The following is a 17,632-nucleotide window of genomic DNA, read 5'->3' as shown; positions in this document are numbered from 1 at the left end:
CTTTATACAAATCTGACAGTTCTCCTGGTGAAGAATGTATACCACCATTTGCTTCCTCTGTTACTCTACTCCTCTAATAGGACAGGACAGTAGGAAAGGGGCCAGTCACTAACACTAATCACAAAGCTTAGGGAAATTTACTGCAAATTTTCTTTCCTCATCAACCTGCAAAGAAAAGGATCGCACATGCTTAGGAACTAGCAAGCGGACACATTAACATTATCCCAACTCAAGCAGTAAGATAAAGCTGCTGAAAAGTATTTCAAAGCTAAATGACTTATGAGTTATTTGCATCACTATTCTCTTATCTCTTGTGTTTGTGTATTATTGTGATCATACACACATTTAGCATACTGAAATCTAAAATACATATATCTTACTATACCTTTTAAGAGTAATAAATACCACTAACTTTAAGGTTTGTAAACTCATAAATTTTGTATATGACACAGAAAACAAAAATATATTCCTATGCCTCTTTATAAGTTAAGAGTTCCTGGTGGTCCAGGGGTTAGGACTCTGCTCTCTCATTGCCGAGGGCCTGGATTCAATCCCTGGTTGGAGAATTAAAATCCTGCAAGCTGTACAGCATGTCCCCGCCCCCCCCCCCCCCCCCAAAAAAAAAGATTTTCCAGGAAAGAGCTTGAAAGTTTGCCAAAACTTATGTTGGAAGGACTAAATGTCTAAAAGCATATGACAGCTACTTTCATCTTAAAGCATCTGAGGAGGTATGGTCACAGCATTCAGTATTTCAAATTTTAAACTGTAGTCTCTATCACTATTAGAATCAAAACTACATTATTTTCCTGCAATTGTGGTTTATTGTAATCTTAATCCATTTTTTTCAAAGACCATTCAATACATTTATACTATTCCAGTAATTACCATGCTACCCAGAAAAACAAGTGAACAGTTTATTAAGAATTAAATGAGGGTATGGAATGTGATACAGTACAAGTAAGACACTCAAGATGGATACAATAGTACTACTCACACAAAAAGTTAAATCTCTTAAAAAAAATCATAAGACAAAAGAAAAAGCAATTCCATCATCATAAAGTAAGATATTTCATGCAAAAACTTCAAAGAAATCCCCAGTCCACCCCCCACACCCCTAAGCTCCTAACAAAAAGCTATCTGAAATATGCCATGCTAACATATTAACCACAATATAATCATTCATAGAAAAGCAACACACTAATTAAGAAATGAACTAGATGAAACAACACAGGCTGCAAAATCGTAAACTCATAGATCATGATGATTTTACATGATAAGCAATTCCAGATTCATTCATATGGTGAGCAATATGAGCTAAATGATGAGAGAGAAGGTATGTAAATATAAACTCCACTAACTCATCTCATTATCTTCTAATTATAAAACCTGGAAGCTTCCAGAACCTGAAAAATTATATAAAATTTGGCATACTCCATTTGTGTTCCAAGAAACAACTTTAGGATCATATTTGCAATTATTAGAGAGCTGTATAAAAAGCACTTTATGGTCAGGAATTGACCTCTTAAATAATGATCACAATTTACATCAATAGAAACAACTCCAGATATGCATTTACTGTGAATAACTCTTACTCAAGACAAGAAACATGATTTTCTAGCACTTTATGTACAAGTTACTGCAAAGGCCCAGTTAATTTAGAGACTGAATAAAATGTAAAACAAATGTGAACTGGTACAGAGAGTGGATAGGAACAGCCTCATTAACAGAGGTTTAAGTGGGTAACAATCTTTCTTTGACTTCCAAGAGATCTAGAGTCAACAGATTGCCAAGCTGTAACTCATGTCTCTGTACCAAGATGCTTTAGCATATTTCATGGAAAAGTAGTTTTACCTTAAAAAATAGGAATGGCATTTTATGGGATGGTATTCCCCTCCACAGCTGCCAAACAAGCCTGGTCACCAGGCGATGCAGAGTGTATTTCCAAGTGGGTGTAACATGTCACGATGAGGCAACCCAGAAGCGGAAGCACCCATCTCATGGCACCTGCCTATTCAGCAGGCCAGGAGAGAACTGGGACACCCACGTGTCATGGTTTTGGGTTGAGCTTACCTATGGTGCATAAATTGGTTATACATGAAATAGTAAGGCCAAAGAAAAGGAACAGGAGAAAAACCACCCACTCCCATCTGCTATTTTTTTCCCTTTAAATTTAAGGTAATTAGAACAGATTCGAAAAATTTCAGGATTACCCTTCCCACCATCTGAAATTCAACTTCCTATTTACATTCCATGAAAACAACACTATAATTGTTCTCTAAAAAACAGAAGCTCTTGCTCTAATTTTCACAAAATAACATGAGAAAAATTTTCAATGTGAAACCCAGAGTGTGAGGCTTGTAAAGAAGTGTCTTTAATAATCAGGACTGTGAAAGTTAGAGCTCTTTGGAATGTGTGTTATACATACAAAGTTATCACAAATTAAACTCCCAGAGTATTTATGAAACAAGTTCTTAAATGGAAAGATTACCGATGAGAGATAAATGTTTCCATCAACAAATTAAACCTGAAGGATCAATCTTTCCCAAGTGACAAGGTGTCTGCTAACAATTCAACACAGCCTCTGGAATCAAACGTCAAAGATCACTCAATCATGATGATTCAAGATGAAGTACAGATGAGCAGTACATATGAAAAAAATTTGTAAACCTCTGCCATTCTAAAACAGTAGATTTATATTACAAAGCAATGTAAATAAATATTGGGCTAGTACAAAAGCTCTTATTTACAGTTTTACAAATGAAACTGTATTCAGTGTGAATGCTGTGTTTGAAGAACACAGTACTGTATCAGTGAAACGAGTCCTGTTGAGGGGAATTACAGTTTCTGTTAGAATCAATGTATAAAAGATTCAAGTTAACTCTGTTTATAATTTAGTACAGACAAACCCAGCTTAACCTGGAATGGCATCTGTTAAAGTGCTGAAAAACAGGAAACATTTAGAAAACACTGTACATTATTAAAGCTCTATCAAGTCAGAATGGTAAAACCCTTTCACATTTTTAACCTTTTGCCACAGGGTTGTGGACAAGATGATTTTTCTCGGCAAAGGAGTAAAACTTACGAGGCCACCAGCTGCTTAGATGATTTTAGGTTCGGCGGTGCTAGTTTCCTAAAACAACTATTTACCCATCAACCATACCTTCAGGCCTTACAATCTGGTAAGTAATTAAATATTCAGGATAAGCCTGGAAGAGAAAGATTAATTCAAAAATTGGTAAATAAATTTTTTGAATGGAGACTTATTCTAAGGATTCCTTATCTTTAGGGAGGAAGCTCTAAATTAGTATTGCAGATCAGAATAATCAAAGGGCCTCTTCTCAAAACAGCCTTACATGACTGCAATCCCTCCGATTCTCAATCAGCAGGTCTAGGATAACTGCTGAGCATGTGTTTGTCTTTAGGAACTGAGGTTATCCTGATACATATCCCCAGTACATAATGCTGCTCTAGAGATGCTTCTGACTGCATCTATGCCACTAAGAGCAAGAGAGAATTACACATTTCTTTGCTACAGAGAGGTTAACTATTAAAATATATATAGGATTCTAATTAATTATATTTTACAAAAGCTTAAAAAAAATTCAGAATAGCTGGCAAAATCTGAATAAGGTCTGTAGGTTAGATTTACTACACCAATGATATTTTCCCGATTTTACAATTTTAAGACCATGTCCTTAAAATTTAGGTGTACTTAGGAAATACACCCTTAAGTATTTAAGTGTAAAGGAAGACACTTATACCTTACTTCAAAGCAGCTCGGGGAGGATGCGGGGGGAAGGATACACACATATAGTAGGGAGAACATGATAAAGGAGAGAGAATGCTAAAGTATTAACATTTTGAATATCTGGGTAAGGGGTCTAAGGGAATTCTCTTTACTATTATTTCAACTTTAAGTGTGAAATAATTTACAAATAAAAGTTAAAAAGAAATCCAGTTCGTAAGGCACTCTGCCTTGTTAATTTAAAAGATTAGTAAGAGGTTAAAGTATTGCTGAAAATGAACAAATAAAACTGAATTACCTGTTCTCCTCTGTAAATAACATATTCAGCTAATGCTAGGCCATTTACACTAGGTCGACCAGTGACTGAGTGATGACCTGGAGGAGAATGCGCCATTTTCATTGCACTGAACTGCAGGAAAGACTTTCCCAAGGTTACACGGCAAAAGAGCAGCTGCCTGTAACACATGAAAAGGCAAGGATTTCCCTGAGACAAGGCCATACAGGATAGTTTTATTTATGTCCACTACATAAGCTTCTGAATGCATTTATACACAAACACAATTGTTTTCACCATTTTACCCTTTAAAAGACTTTTTAAAGAGTATCTTCTACTACTCTCACTAATGAAAGAATTTTTCACTTTAATCCTCATTGTAACTATAAAATACTATCTTAGATTATAATAATCTTTAAGTGATACTGACTCTGCCATCCTGCTTGTATCCCAGCAAAAGCACAAATCATTGCCCAAGTGAGGAGGAGGAGGAGGAGATTTTAAGGGACTTCCATGAAGTGTCTTACAAAGTTGAACATTTATCCAGGTAAGTCCTATTGATTCCACTTTCAAAATGTATCTCTCCTCTCAATTCTACTGTCACTATTAAGTCCAAATTGCCCAAATTTTCACCCGGACTGTAACAATGACCTTTGAGCTACTTTCTCTGTTTTTACTCTAATCCCTGTCTAAATTATTTTCCATCTAAGCTACCTGTGATTTAGGGAAAAAACAAACAGCAAAAACCATAAATCAGATGACACTACTTTTCTGCTTAAAACCTTTTAGAGACTGTTCACTGTGCCCAAAAGAAAACCCAAATTTCTTATAATGATCCCAAGTTCTCCAACTTTACTTTGTGTTCATTATACCTAGACACATTAGTTTTTCTTCCTGCAGGTCAAACTTTCTTGCCCCAAGGCCATCAGACACACTGTTTCTTTTACCATCTAGAATGATATGTTCTACCACTCTTCAATTGGCTAATAGTCATTTTTCAAGTTTAGCTGAAATGTTTCTTCTTCAAATTTGTCTTTGTTCACCAGAAGTTTAGGTTGTATTACTTTCTCACTCCCCAAGGGCATATGATTGGCCTTCCTTAGGTCCAACGAACTTTTTACTATTTCACTGATGCTCTCTCTAATCTAATTTTCTTTCTACGGGAGAACAAGAGATTTGGTGGTCTGATGATTCTGTCTCCAAAGAAGATAGGCTGTATTTTTTATTCTAAATAGGCTCTTTGCAAATTTTCTTAGCATTTCTAATATATTTTCTATAATAGTCACAATCATTCCATGATAATTCAGCATATAGAAATCTTAAGTTAATAAATTCATTTCCAGACATACAAGCATTGTACTTCAAAGACAACTGAGAAGAGATACTAGAACACTGCTTACTATTAATAGTCAGAACTATTTAGCCTCCAGATGATATATGACAAGTAAAGATAGCAGTGGTCAATTTACAGACTCTCAAGAAATTACAAGCCTCCTAGTCATTCCAATCTATGATCTAAAATAGAAGCGGGTGGGAGGTCATACCCAGGAGGTCTGGCTTTGACACCTACATGGGTCTAAGTTTAGGGAGAAAACAGTAAGAACAAAACATAAACAGATAGTCTTTGTCTCCCTTCAGGACTTTAGTCCTTCACTTTGGCACCCCTTCAGAATCAGCTGGGAAGCTTTTAAAAATCCCATGCCCAGACCAGACCCCAGGCCCCCAAGTGAGAATCTCTTGAGGGTAGGACACAGTCAGTAGTAGTTTTTAAAGCCCCTCAGGTAATTCCAATGTGCTGCTGCCACAGCTGAGAACTACTGCTCTAGGGTTTCTAGATCTGTGATCAGAAGCTTCAGCATCCCTTAGGAACTCGGTAGAAATGCAAGTTCTAGTGTCCTAGCCCCAGACCTACTGTATCAATAATTCAGGAGGCGTGGCATAGGAATTTGTGTTTCAGTAGGCCCTCTAGGTGATTCTGAACTTGCTAATGTTTGATAGCTACTGTTCTAGGTCTTTATAAGCAGTGCTCTAACCACAGAATAAATCTCAATAATTAATCTTACTTGATGGTGAAGATTATTTACCTACAAGGATTTTATCAACTAGGATCAAGTCATTTGAATGATTCTAATAACTAAGTTCCACTAGGGTAACTAGAAGTAGGAAAAAAAGTACAAAGTAATTTTTGATAATGTGCTTTCTAAAAGGACTGACATGCTGATATGCTTTAATGTTAACTTTTTTCTCAGTAGTAATACTACAAATTGACAATTAAAAATCATACCACAGTGGAGGAGAGATTCTCTCACCTATTACCATGAAATGATTAGGTGTAGCAAATAATGCCATTTTATTAATAGCATTTGAATACTAGATTTTTAAACAGTCCACAATAAAATCTCTTTCATGTCCAGCAATATTTTCTACTCCATATTCTGAAAGGACTGTGTGTTCTAATGATTGAATGAGGTGAACAGATCAAATGCTTGTAACTGTGCTTGGTCTTACAGACTGTTTAAAAAACATCAGCTACTATTAGAACCAGTGAGAGGGCCAAAGCAACCTGAACTATGCCTCACTTGGATTCCTAGAGTTGTCCAAGATAATGTCTTACCTGAAAATTTCAATATGAAACCAATTCTTATCTGATTCTTATCAAAATAAATGAGAAAAGTGATCTCTTACCTGTGGCAAATGTAACAAGATCTGTCTTTATGTACTGGACACCCAGTACCTCCTCCAATTCCATATACATACTGATTGCTTTTGGAAGAGTTTTCAGCAAAATAGATCCCAGCTCCAAACATGCCTCCTATGTAGGCATGCCTTTCATCAAAGCCTTTATGGATAATTGCATTCACAAAGGGAGACCCTAAAATACATATAAATAGGTAACATTTTTAAATCACAAGAAAAGGAATAAAAGCTAAAGCGTCTTAGAAGTTAAATTTTTTTTTCTTCAATTGTTTGACTCCACAAAAATCAGAAGGCACTACAGCCAACCCATTCCCATGGTGCCCTGAGTGAAAACAAGTCAGCTTAGATACAAGATGGACTAAAATCCCACTACTTAAGGCTCCAAGCAGTGACAGGAACAGACATCAGAAGAAGTTAAATTCTGAATTAACATACATACATCACCACCATGATAAGCAAAACTGAAACACAACTGTCAGCTGGCTCACTACTTTAGAATAGCTATTTTAGAAGAATTGCTAATGTGAATGAATGTTTCTAACAGGGTGGTGGTTCAGATGCCAAAGTAAGGACACATAACATTCAACTAGGAAAAACGTACAGATCACCTGAAAGAAACATCAATGCTAGAGTTATCAAATTCCCGGCCCCAAATTCATACAAACCCAGAATCAAGAGTCTCATAATTCACTTCCTATGGCCAGGCTGAATGCAACTAGGTCATGCAATGACACCCACATCCGTGTACTTTTTCTAGATACCCAAAGTGGCTAAAGTGATCTTTTCAAGTTCATGCTTTTCTTTATACTTCTCTCCTATCCTTTCGCTTCTCTGCTTTTTATCACTTGCTATTACCAGATTCCATCTGCAAATGTGGTGTGTTCCTCCATTCCCTACATATTGACTTCTTTCTCTTCCTTCCTTGCATGCATGCCAAGAAGGAGCTCAAGCAAAGACCAGGAGGTACTAAGCATGGAGACCAGGTCAGGGAGTGCAGTGAGGCTGGGGCTTGGGAAAAACCAATATGACACAGCTAACTGATTCATCAAGATCAGTGTCCCTGTGCATAAAGGGACAAGGGAAACAACGCTGAATTCCGCTTTACAGAAATACCAAAGAATAGAATAACTTACTTGAATTAACTTGGAAAAACCAAAACCATTTCTATTATAAAATAGAAAAAGTCATACATTACAACCCTTAAGTCAATACATAAATAAATATCATATTCTGTGCCAAGACATTATCATGACAATTTTTAGGGTTTTGAAATGAGAAGTACCATTTAGAAATTATATACTAATGCAGTCTGCTATAGCCATTCTTCCAGGGGATTGTGAAATTTAAATACTGTGTTTTATAGAACTTTCAGTTCAGTTCAGTCGCTCAGTCGTGTCTGAATCTTTGCGACCCCATGAATTGCAGCACGCCAGGCTCCCTTTCCATCACCAACTCCCGGAGTCTACTCAAACTCATGTCCATTGAGTCAGTGATGCCATCTGGCCATCTCATCCTCTGTCATCCCCTCTCCTCCTGCCCACAATCCCTCCCAGCATCAGGGTCTTTTCCAATGAGTCAACTCTTCACATGAGGTGGCCAAAGTACTGGAGTTTCAGCTTCACCATCAATCCTTCCAATGAACACCCCAGACTAATCTCCTTTAGGATGGACTGGTTGATCTCCTTGCAGTCCAAGGGACTCTCAAGGGTCTTCTCCAACACCACAGTTCAAAAGCATCAATTCTTCAGAGCTCAGCTTTCTTCATAGTCCAACCTTCACATCTGTACATGACCACTGGAAAACCCATCGCCTTGACCAGACGGACCTTTGTTGGCAAAGTAATGTCTCTGCTTTTTAATATGCTATCTAGGTTGGTCATAACTTTCCTTCCAAGGAGTAAGCGTCTTTTAATTTCATGGCAGCAGTCAGCATCTGTAGTATTTTGGAGGCCCCCAAAATAAAGTCTGATACTATTTCCCATGAAGTGATGGGACCAGATGCCATGATCTTAGTTTTCTGAATGTTGAGCTTTAAGCCAACTTTTCACTCTCCTCTTTCACTTTCATCAAAGGCTCTTTAGTTCTTCACTGTCTGCCATAAGGGTGGTGTCGCCTGCATATCTGAGGTTATTGATATTTCTCCCGGCAATCTTGATTCCAGCTTGTGCTTCCTCCAGCCCAGCATGTCTCATGATGTACTCTGCATTATAAGTTAAACAAGCAGGGTGACAATATACAGCCCTGATGTACTCCTTTTCCTATTTGGAACCAGTCTGTTGTTCCATGTCCAATTCTATCTGTTGCTTCTTGACCTGCATACTGGTTTCTCAAGAGGCAGGTCAGGTGGTCTGGTATTCCCATCTTCAGAATTTTCCACAGTTTATTGTGATCCACACAGTCAAAGGTTTTGGCATAGTCAATAAAGCAGAGATAGATGTTCTTCTGGAACTCTCTTGCTTTTTGATGATCCAGCAGATGCTGGCAATTTGATCTTTGGTTCTTCTGCCTTTTCTAAAACTAGCTTGAACATTTGGAAGTTCACGGTTCACGTATTGCTGAAGCCTGGCTTGGAGAATTTTAAGAATCACTTTACTAGTGTGTGAGATGAGTACAACTGTGTTTTGAGCATTCTTTGGCATTGCCTTTCTTTGGGATTGGAATGAAAACTGACTCTTCCAGTCCTGTGGCCACTGCTGAGTTTTCCAAATTTGCTGGCATATTGAGTGCAGCCCTTTCACAGCATCATCTTTCAGGATTTGAAATAGCTCAACTGGAATTCCATCACCTCCACTAGCTTTGTTCGTAGTGATGCTTCCAAAGGCCCACTTGACTTCACATTCCAGGATGTCTGGCTCCAGGTGAGTGATCACACCATCGTGATTATCTGGGTCATGAAGATCTTTTTTGTACAGTTCTTCTGTGTATTCTTGCCACCTCTTTTTTATCTTCTGCTTCTGTTAGGTCCATATCATTTCTGTCCTTTATTGAGCCCATCTTTGCATGATATACAGTCAGCAAAAACAAGACCGGGAGCTGACTCTGGCTCAGATCATGAACTTCTTATTGGCCAAGTCAGACTGAAATTGAAGAAAGTGGAGAAAACCACTAGACCATTCAGGTATGACCTAAATCAAATTCCTTATGACTATACAGTGGAAGTGAGAAATAGATTTAAGGGACTAGATCTGATAGACGGAGTGCCTGATGAACTATGGACGGAGGTTCATGCCACTGTATAGGAGACAGGAATCAAGACCATCCCCAAGAAAAAGAAATGTAAAAAAGCAAAACAGCTGTCTGAGGAGGCCTTACAGATAGCTGTGAAAAGAAGGGAAGCAAAAAGCAAAGGAGAAAAGGAAAGATATACCCATTTGAATTCAGAGTTCCAAAGAATAGCAAGGAGAGATAAGAAAGCCTTCCTCAGTGATCAGTGCAAAGAAATAGAGGAAAACAACAGAATGGAAAAGACTAGATATCTCTTGAAGAAAATTAGAGATACCAAGGGAACATTTCATGCAAAGATGGGCTCAATAAAGGACACACACACACATATATATACAGAGAAAATATGAATAGTCAGTATTATCATTTCTATAATTTTTCTGTTATGGTAATTTTATTTATAAACTATATCCATTCAAAACATACAAATTCAAGAGACTGAAAACACAAATATAAATGCAAAGATTTACAGAAATAATGTTTATTTTTTTAAAAATGATATGAGAAATATACAGATTCATTATTATTTCAAATCTGACAAAAAATGTGGAGGAGGATGATGGCAGGTAGGAGGAGAGGAATCTTACCATGAAATAGCATTCTTTCATTTGCATGGTTGTGGTTTTCTTCAGAAACTTCTTTTCTCCTGTGCGTGTATCTTTCCCATAGTTTCTTGTTACAAACTTTCTGAATCTATAAAAAGAAACCAGCAAAATAAAATCTCTGGATCACAATAACTACTTACCTACTTGTTAATCTTAACCAAAAATGGGCCACATAGGACCAGAAGAGAGGCAAAACTTTCTCTGAAATATAAATTATGTATTATTTTTAGTCAACTAAAAAAATGTGTCACAACCATAAAGATGAAAATATAGGTACATTTTAGAAATTGAAAACTACAGATGAGAAAAAGTTACATATGGTTATATGTAAAGGTAAGAGTACTGTTAATTGATTAAAATACTTCTAGTCTCACTTTAGAATTATTATTAAAACATCTCCACATCAGACATGCTGAGTTCTCTATGGAAATGTAAGAAAGAAAATACTCTCTTTCCCCCAACTGCTTTTTCTGGCTCAAAGTACCATCTTTATATGTTTTTAATTAAAATATTTGATATAGCCACACCAAACAATCACACACACACACACACACACACACACACACACACACACACACACACACACACACACACACACACACACACACACACACACACACACACACACAGACTCTCCCTAATATTTCCTCTATTTTTCCCTATCCCTCCAATTCCTGAAACTTTTGTTTGGAGAAAAGTTTTAAGATGGATGCTGGTTTCACTAGGAGTATTTCTAAGGTCAAAACTCACAATCCTAGTGCTGCTTTTCAGCTGTATGTAAGGGTGCTACAGCCCCCTGCTGGTCCTAAAACACATCTGGGAGCTGATGGTTTTAGTCCAGGTCCAAATTAACTCAAAATACCATCAAAGACATAATCAAAGCACGCAGATTGGCATAAACAGAGCTCATTAATGCGTTTTAAAAAAGGGAACAAAAACAAAAGTTTTATCAGTGAAAACACTTGTATTAGATATTATACTAAAATATCTTTCTAGAGAAAGAAAACAGCATACCTCCCAAATTCAGCAACTCTAGAAATCAAACCCATATTGTTCCTTGCCCTCACCCTTAACAAACCTTGGCACATTTTGTTACTGGTTGCACACTAAATGCCCTTGACTAAAATCTACCTATAATAGGAATAATTATTTGTTATAGTAAATATTATTATACATGTGTTCAGGAAAAGAAAACTCGAGATGTCACTCAGGTCATACTATGATATGAACTAATAAAATACTGCTCCTGAAATAATAACCCTTGCACCTGAATAATGTGTACTTATTTTATATCATCTTATTTCTAAATAGTAAGAACATAACGATCTTGATGAATAACTCTAAAATATGAGATCTACTGGTATACTCAAAATAATATATTATTGTGAGACAGTAATATAACACAACTGAAAGATTTGATACTATTCACCTTTCAGTTTAAAATTTAGGTATCAGAGATACTTGCCACATTATAACTCTAAATCTTATAATGATTAAGAATATATCAATGTAGTTAACAGAAAATCATTATGCATCTTAAGTAGAGTATACAATTTGGTTGCCATACAGCTTTTAAAAACACCAAGCAAATTAGCAAAGCTGAAAAGGCCCTGAGAAGAGTACCTGATATTAATAAGAGTCAGCACTCTCTTTAACACATTTTTTTTTAATGACTATTTCTGGAAAGATGAAAGGTACAGAGGGACTACTACTAAAATTATCAAAAAATGGTATTACGTGTGAGGACTCACAGAAACCTGGAGTAGTCACAATTAGGACAAACTAGAAACAAACCAACCATGGTGTAACTATAAAGACGGGAGTTGTTCCCTGAGCCGCAACAAAGTTCAGAAGTACTGAAAAAGCCAGCAAGAGTGCCTTAGTAGTAATGTCCATATCTAAAATCCTAAGCCTACAGGATTTATCGTCCAAGAATGAGAAGTCATAAAGTTTACTAACAACGGAATGCTTATTCTAATCCATAATAGATTCCTTAATTCAGCAATGAATCTGTCATATTTTCTGAATGTCAACAGTTAAGATAAAGATATATCTTGCCATTTAAACTTAAATTATTTAAGTTTAAAGATTAAACTTAAATTATTTAAGTTTAAAGATTAAACTTAAATAATCTTTAAGTTTAGAGCTTATTTAAAGCATAATCTCTAAACTTAAATATGTTCAACAGAGGCTGAACTAGTGGAACTAGTGGTTAGTACAGAGATTTGAAGATCGTAACCTGCTAAGGACATATTCTTTCCCAAAATACCCCTGATGCCATGTCAAAGACTTACTGGGCTGGACAGACAATGTTCTTATGAACTTAATCATGGTTTCAGGCTTCTGAAAACTATGGTCACAGTGAACTTTTATTTCCACTAACTTATTACCTTGAGAATATTGTATCTGTTGAAGATCCCACCTGCGTGACCTCCATCTCTGTGCTCTCGGACTGTACTTTGCATCTGATGGAAACACATTTTAAAAATATGTGCATTAGCTTGAATGTCTCTTCTGGTTTAGGGAACACAGTTCTTGACTCATATGAGTCTTAAGACAAAATAGGTTTTTAATATTTTTGTTGTCTAAGGTATGAGTTCTAAAAGTTTGCAGGAACTACTTTCAAGAGACAGTGCATAGTTGATACAATCAATCCAAAATACCTATAGGTGAAAATTATATAATGCAAACTACTGGAACAAAAGGAAACAAGTAAATGCACAGGTGAGCTAAACATACAAAGCCAACCAACTGACATACTAAAAAAACAAAACAAAACAAAACCAATGATTTATTTGTTCCCATTCATTTTGCTCTCATAAAGCACATTTATATTTCACTGAGAGTTGGGAGTTTCCTGAGATTTAAAACTAAGTCTCACTCAACTTTGTATCTCTGTGCTCAGCTCACACATATAGGGTATGGTGTTCTTCAAAGCGCAGGGCGCTATTTTAAGACTTTGGTGGATACAAGAGTTTTATGGAAAGAAAGTTAGAAAAACATCTCCTAGGTAAGTAGCATCCACATGTTCTGGGTCTTATCTAAGATACTGGGCTTTGCAATTGCTTTCATGAAGGAAGGGAATATTAGCAACCTCTTCTCCAACAGAATTCTGTATATTAATTGCAATGCTGAACCAAATTATTAGAATTAAAGCTTACTGAGATAGTGTATTTTAAATGCTGATTTTGTAAGTTTTCAGGTGGTAGAGTGAGGGACAATTAAAAACTCCTGCTACATACATGTTCAAATAGATCTGGGAACTTCTGGGGAATTTAGCTGCTGACCCGACATTTATATGGTGTGTGAACATACCTCTTCCTCCACAGACTGAAACTCTTTATCTTCAGCAGACAGATCAATGAGAATTGTTCCACTTCCAGAGGTATTCAGAGTTAAGTATGGGTTAAGACCTATCAAATGAAATTTGAAGGTAAAAAAAAAACTTGCCAGAACCAACCCACCCCCAGCCCACAATAAACATTAACCCAATACAACCACCCGATTTATCTGATGCTTATTACTAGTTTTTAAAAGATTTTTATTTTGGGACAATTTAGGTTTATAGGAAAGCTGAGAGCACCAAGAGATCCTGTGCCCTCACTCCACTCTCTAAAGTCACTGTCAGGGACATTAACGTTCCCACTTTATACAATCACAGCACACTTATCAAAATTAAGTACATTACAGACTTTATTTGGATTTCACCAGTTTTTCCCCACTAATGTCCTTTTACTTTTCCAGGATCCAAACCAGAAAATTATACTGCATTTAGATGACTGTTTTTTTGACCTTACAAGTCATAGGGTTTTGTGAGAATAGTTCTGAAAATCTTTCTATTCTTTATCTCCTATGTGTCATATGTTTTATTATTCAAATTATTTCCTTTATTAACTAAGCAGCCCTTTCAGCATTTGGTCCCTTTATTTTTTGTAAGACCGAGAAGAAACTAGTATGGCCAGAGGTAATTTTAAATTATCCAAGAATGAGAAGTCATAAAGCTTACTAACGATGGAATGCTTATTCTAACCCATAACAGATTCACTTCAGCAATGAATTTACCCTATTTTCTGAATGTCAACAGTTAAGATCATATATACTTTTGTATTTTTACTCTCACAAAAGCTTTTAAAATGGAATCTTACATAGGATTTTCTAATTTCTTTGTTGTATCTGTTAACACAACCTTCCTTTAATCTCTCCAAGATCTCCAGAGCTCCACTGTTTTCTCAGGTAGGACTCAAGTACTTTTTTGATGTTGCTCAGTCACTAAGCCATGTCGGACTCTTTGCTACTCCATGGACTGCAGCATGCCAGGCTTCCCTGTCCTTCACTATCTCCCTCTCCCGGAGTTTGCTCAAACTCATGTAACACTGAGTCAGTGATGCCATCCAACCATCTCATCCTCTGTCATCCCCTTCTCCTCTTGCCTTCAATCCTTCCCAGCATCAGGGTCTTTTCTAGTGAGTCAGTTCTTTGCATCAGGTGGCCAAAGTATTGGAGCTTCAGCTTCAGCACCATTCCTTCCAATGGATATTCAGGGTTGATTTCCATTAGTATTGACAAGTTTGATCTCCTTGCTGTCCAAGGGACACTCAAGAGTCTTCTCCAGCACCCCAGTTTGAAAGCATCAATTCTTTGGCACTCAGCCTTCTTCATAGTCCAACTTTCACATTCATATATGACTATTGGAAAAACCATAGCTTTGACTATATGCACCTTTGTTGGCAAAGTGATATCTCTGCTTTTAAATACCCTGTCTAGGTTTGTCATAGGTATTCTTCCAAGGAGCAGGCGTCTTTTACTTTTGTGGCTACAGTCACTGTCTGTAGTGATTTTGGAGACCAAGAAAATGACACTGTTTCCACATTTTCCCCATCTATTTGCCACAAAGTGACAGGACTGGATGCCATGATCTTCATTTTTTGAATGCTGAGTTTTAAGCCAGCTTTTTTGCTCTTCTCTTTCACCTTCATCAAGAGGCACTTTAGTTCTTCTTCACTTTCTGCCATTAAAGTAGTATCATCTGCATATCTGAGGTTGCTGACATTTCTCCCAGCAATCTTGATTCCAGTTTGTAATTCATCCAGCCTGGCATTTCACATGATGTACTCTGCATATAAGTCCTCTGCTGCTGGGTTAATGCGTGGCAGTTTCCCTCTGGAGACTAAGAGCACTGTTCTGGTCTGAATAATAGAACTATCACAAACATGCCAAACCCTAATAATGATGTATAGGTATGGCTGCATTATAATATCTACGGGAAGTATGACAACTATACACAGGAGGACATTTTATAGAAAAAACACTTAACAGAATAAAGTCTGTGACAGACACTGGACTAAGGCATCTGCGAATGCCCCAAGAAGATACTTGTAAGTGCTGAAAGATCAGAACATGTAATCTGTTGACTTGATGCACTGAATAATAGCCAAGGATGTTAAGTCAGCAAGGTAAGAGACAGTCAGAAGCTTGCCACTGGTTCTAATTTGCAAACTGGGTATAATGCTGCTATTATACAGACTCCTAGCTGCAAATGAAGATAAGGCATGTGGTAACTTTATGTAGGAAAGTGACCCTGATGTGCTAGATCAGACACAGTCATTCCGTGTTGTTATGGTGTTTCTCCTCCACGTAGGAATCAATGTTCCTACTCAACTGCAGCTGGAAGTCATCAGAATGACCAGAGGACCAAATGCAGCAGGGAGGGACGTACCTCTGCCACTTGGAAGCAGTGTATCTGTTTCTATCATTGTTTCCTGAGCCTTTAAACAGTGTTAACTGCCTCCCTACCAGATTCACAAGTGTTTTCTAGCAGAGGCATGAAATGGAGCCCAAGACTGAGGGTTCTAGTTCCTCTGAATACTCACATTCCAAAAAGCCTCGAGTCTGCCCTCTTCTTTATCTTATAAAATTTTGTCTTCTATACCAGGAATATCTAAGACTATCTCACATTTTAAACACTTTGCCCTAGTTCCTATCAGGGAAATAAAGTGCATCTACCGTTAATCAATCCTAATCCAGAAATTCAGTTTAAAGCATTCCTTAGCTTGAATCACCGAACTTTCCAAGTTCTCTTTTTGTTCCTCAAGAGACAGACCCTATGCCGGATAACACACATTCTTTGCTCACAATTCGCTCAGTTTTGCTGACGGAGGTTTGTCTTTAACCCCAGTTGTACAGCCAGGTCTTCAATTATAGGATGCTTCTAATCTCAGGGTACATCGCTCCCTCAGTTGAACAAGAAACTTAAAATGTGGTTCTGACAACTAAAATAACTCGTCTTTTACACCAAGACCTGATATACAGAAAGTGTGAACATTTGCTGAATAAATGCAATTTGCATTTTCTTTACGTATCAACATTCAAGAGAAATAAAGTATTATTCAGCTTTGTTTCACTACATTTCCTTAGATGCAACATTATTGTTTCCTTGTACTTTTACAGTGAGTGTTTAAAATGTAACTATTTACAGCAAAAGAGATTTACAACATTATTTTATGGGCAGGCCTGAACACCTAGCCTTTACCTATTATATTACCAAATGAGATATCCAAGTTTCAGATCTTTTAGAACGATATAATTTTTGAGCTACAACAACTTCAGAAATGAGTGAATGGAAATAATAGAAAAAACTTCAGAGCTAAAATAACACCATATTTCTGAATGGCCCAGACACTTCACTTAGGTTCACAGAGTTAAAGGTAAGCAGTTCAGGAAACCTAACAGTGGCAGATTTAAGATTTGACCCCAGGTTTCCAGAATCCTCATTAGTACTCTTCTTATCAAGTGGACTATCAGAGATTTTAAAATTATCCTTTAGTAAGTTGAGGGCTGACTTTATGCAAGCTGTTAAATTGACGATAGCAATGACTTAAAATGAAATACCTTGTTGTCCAGAGATAAGCCTCTCAACTCCTTTAATTAATTTGTGTCTATGTCCATAAGCATTGATTCCAATCTCTTTCAACTCCTTGTGTCCCATCTCAACTAATACATCCAACGTGATCTTACAAAAAAGAATGAAACTGTTTAGAAGACTTGTTTGGAAGACATTCATATATTGGTGTTCTCACAATGTTATTAGACT

General features: G+C 36.9%; 1 protein-coding gene and 1 non-coding gene across 2 annotated transcripts in view; both read right to left on the bottom strand.

The window, feature by feature from the left end:
- Positions 1 to 900: 900 nt before the first annotated feature.
- The window catches only part of TNKS2 (tankyrase 2), a 63,353-nt gene continuing 46,621 nt past the window's right edge, over positions 901 to 17,632 (bottom strand). The window contains exons 21-27 of the mRNA XM_061162175.1: positions 17,431 to 17,551; positions 13,858 to 13,955; positions 12,933 to 13,007; positions 10,525 to 10,630; positions 6,705 to 6,891; positions 4,044 to 4,200; positions 901 to 3,206 (exon numbers count right to left, since the gene is read on the bottom strand). Coding sequence (XP_061018158.1) covers positions 3,144 to 3,206; positions 4,044 to 4,200; positions 6,705 to 6,891; positions 10,525 to 10,630; positions 12,933 to 13,007; positions 13,858 to 13,955; positions 17,431 to 17,551 — 807 coding nt within the window. The 3' untranslated portion in view covers positions 901 to 3,143. The remainder of the gene's footprint in view (positions 3,207 to 4,043; positions 4,201 to 6,704; positions 6,892 to 10,524; positions 10,631 to 12,932; positions 13,008 to 13,857; positions 13,956 to 17,430; positions 17,552 to 17,632) is intronic.
- On the bottom strand, positions 6,981 to 7,123 carry LOC133070917 (small nucleolar RNA SNORA79). Its single transcript, XR_009696305.1, has one exon. It is a non-coding gene; the product is annotated as a small nucleolar RNA SNORA79 (small nucleolar RNA).

The sequence above is a fragment of the Dama dama genome, chromosome 15 (genome assembly GCF_033118175.1).
Source record: "Dama dama isolate Ldn47 chromosome 15, ASM3311817v1, whole genome shotgun sequence".
In the NCBI taxonomy this organism is placed as follows: Eukaryota; Metazoa; Chordata; class Mammalia; order Artiodactyla; family Cervidae; genus Dama; species Dama dama.
This window is presented reverse-complemented; position numbering and strand designations above follow the sequence as displayed.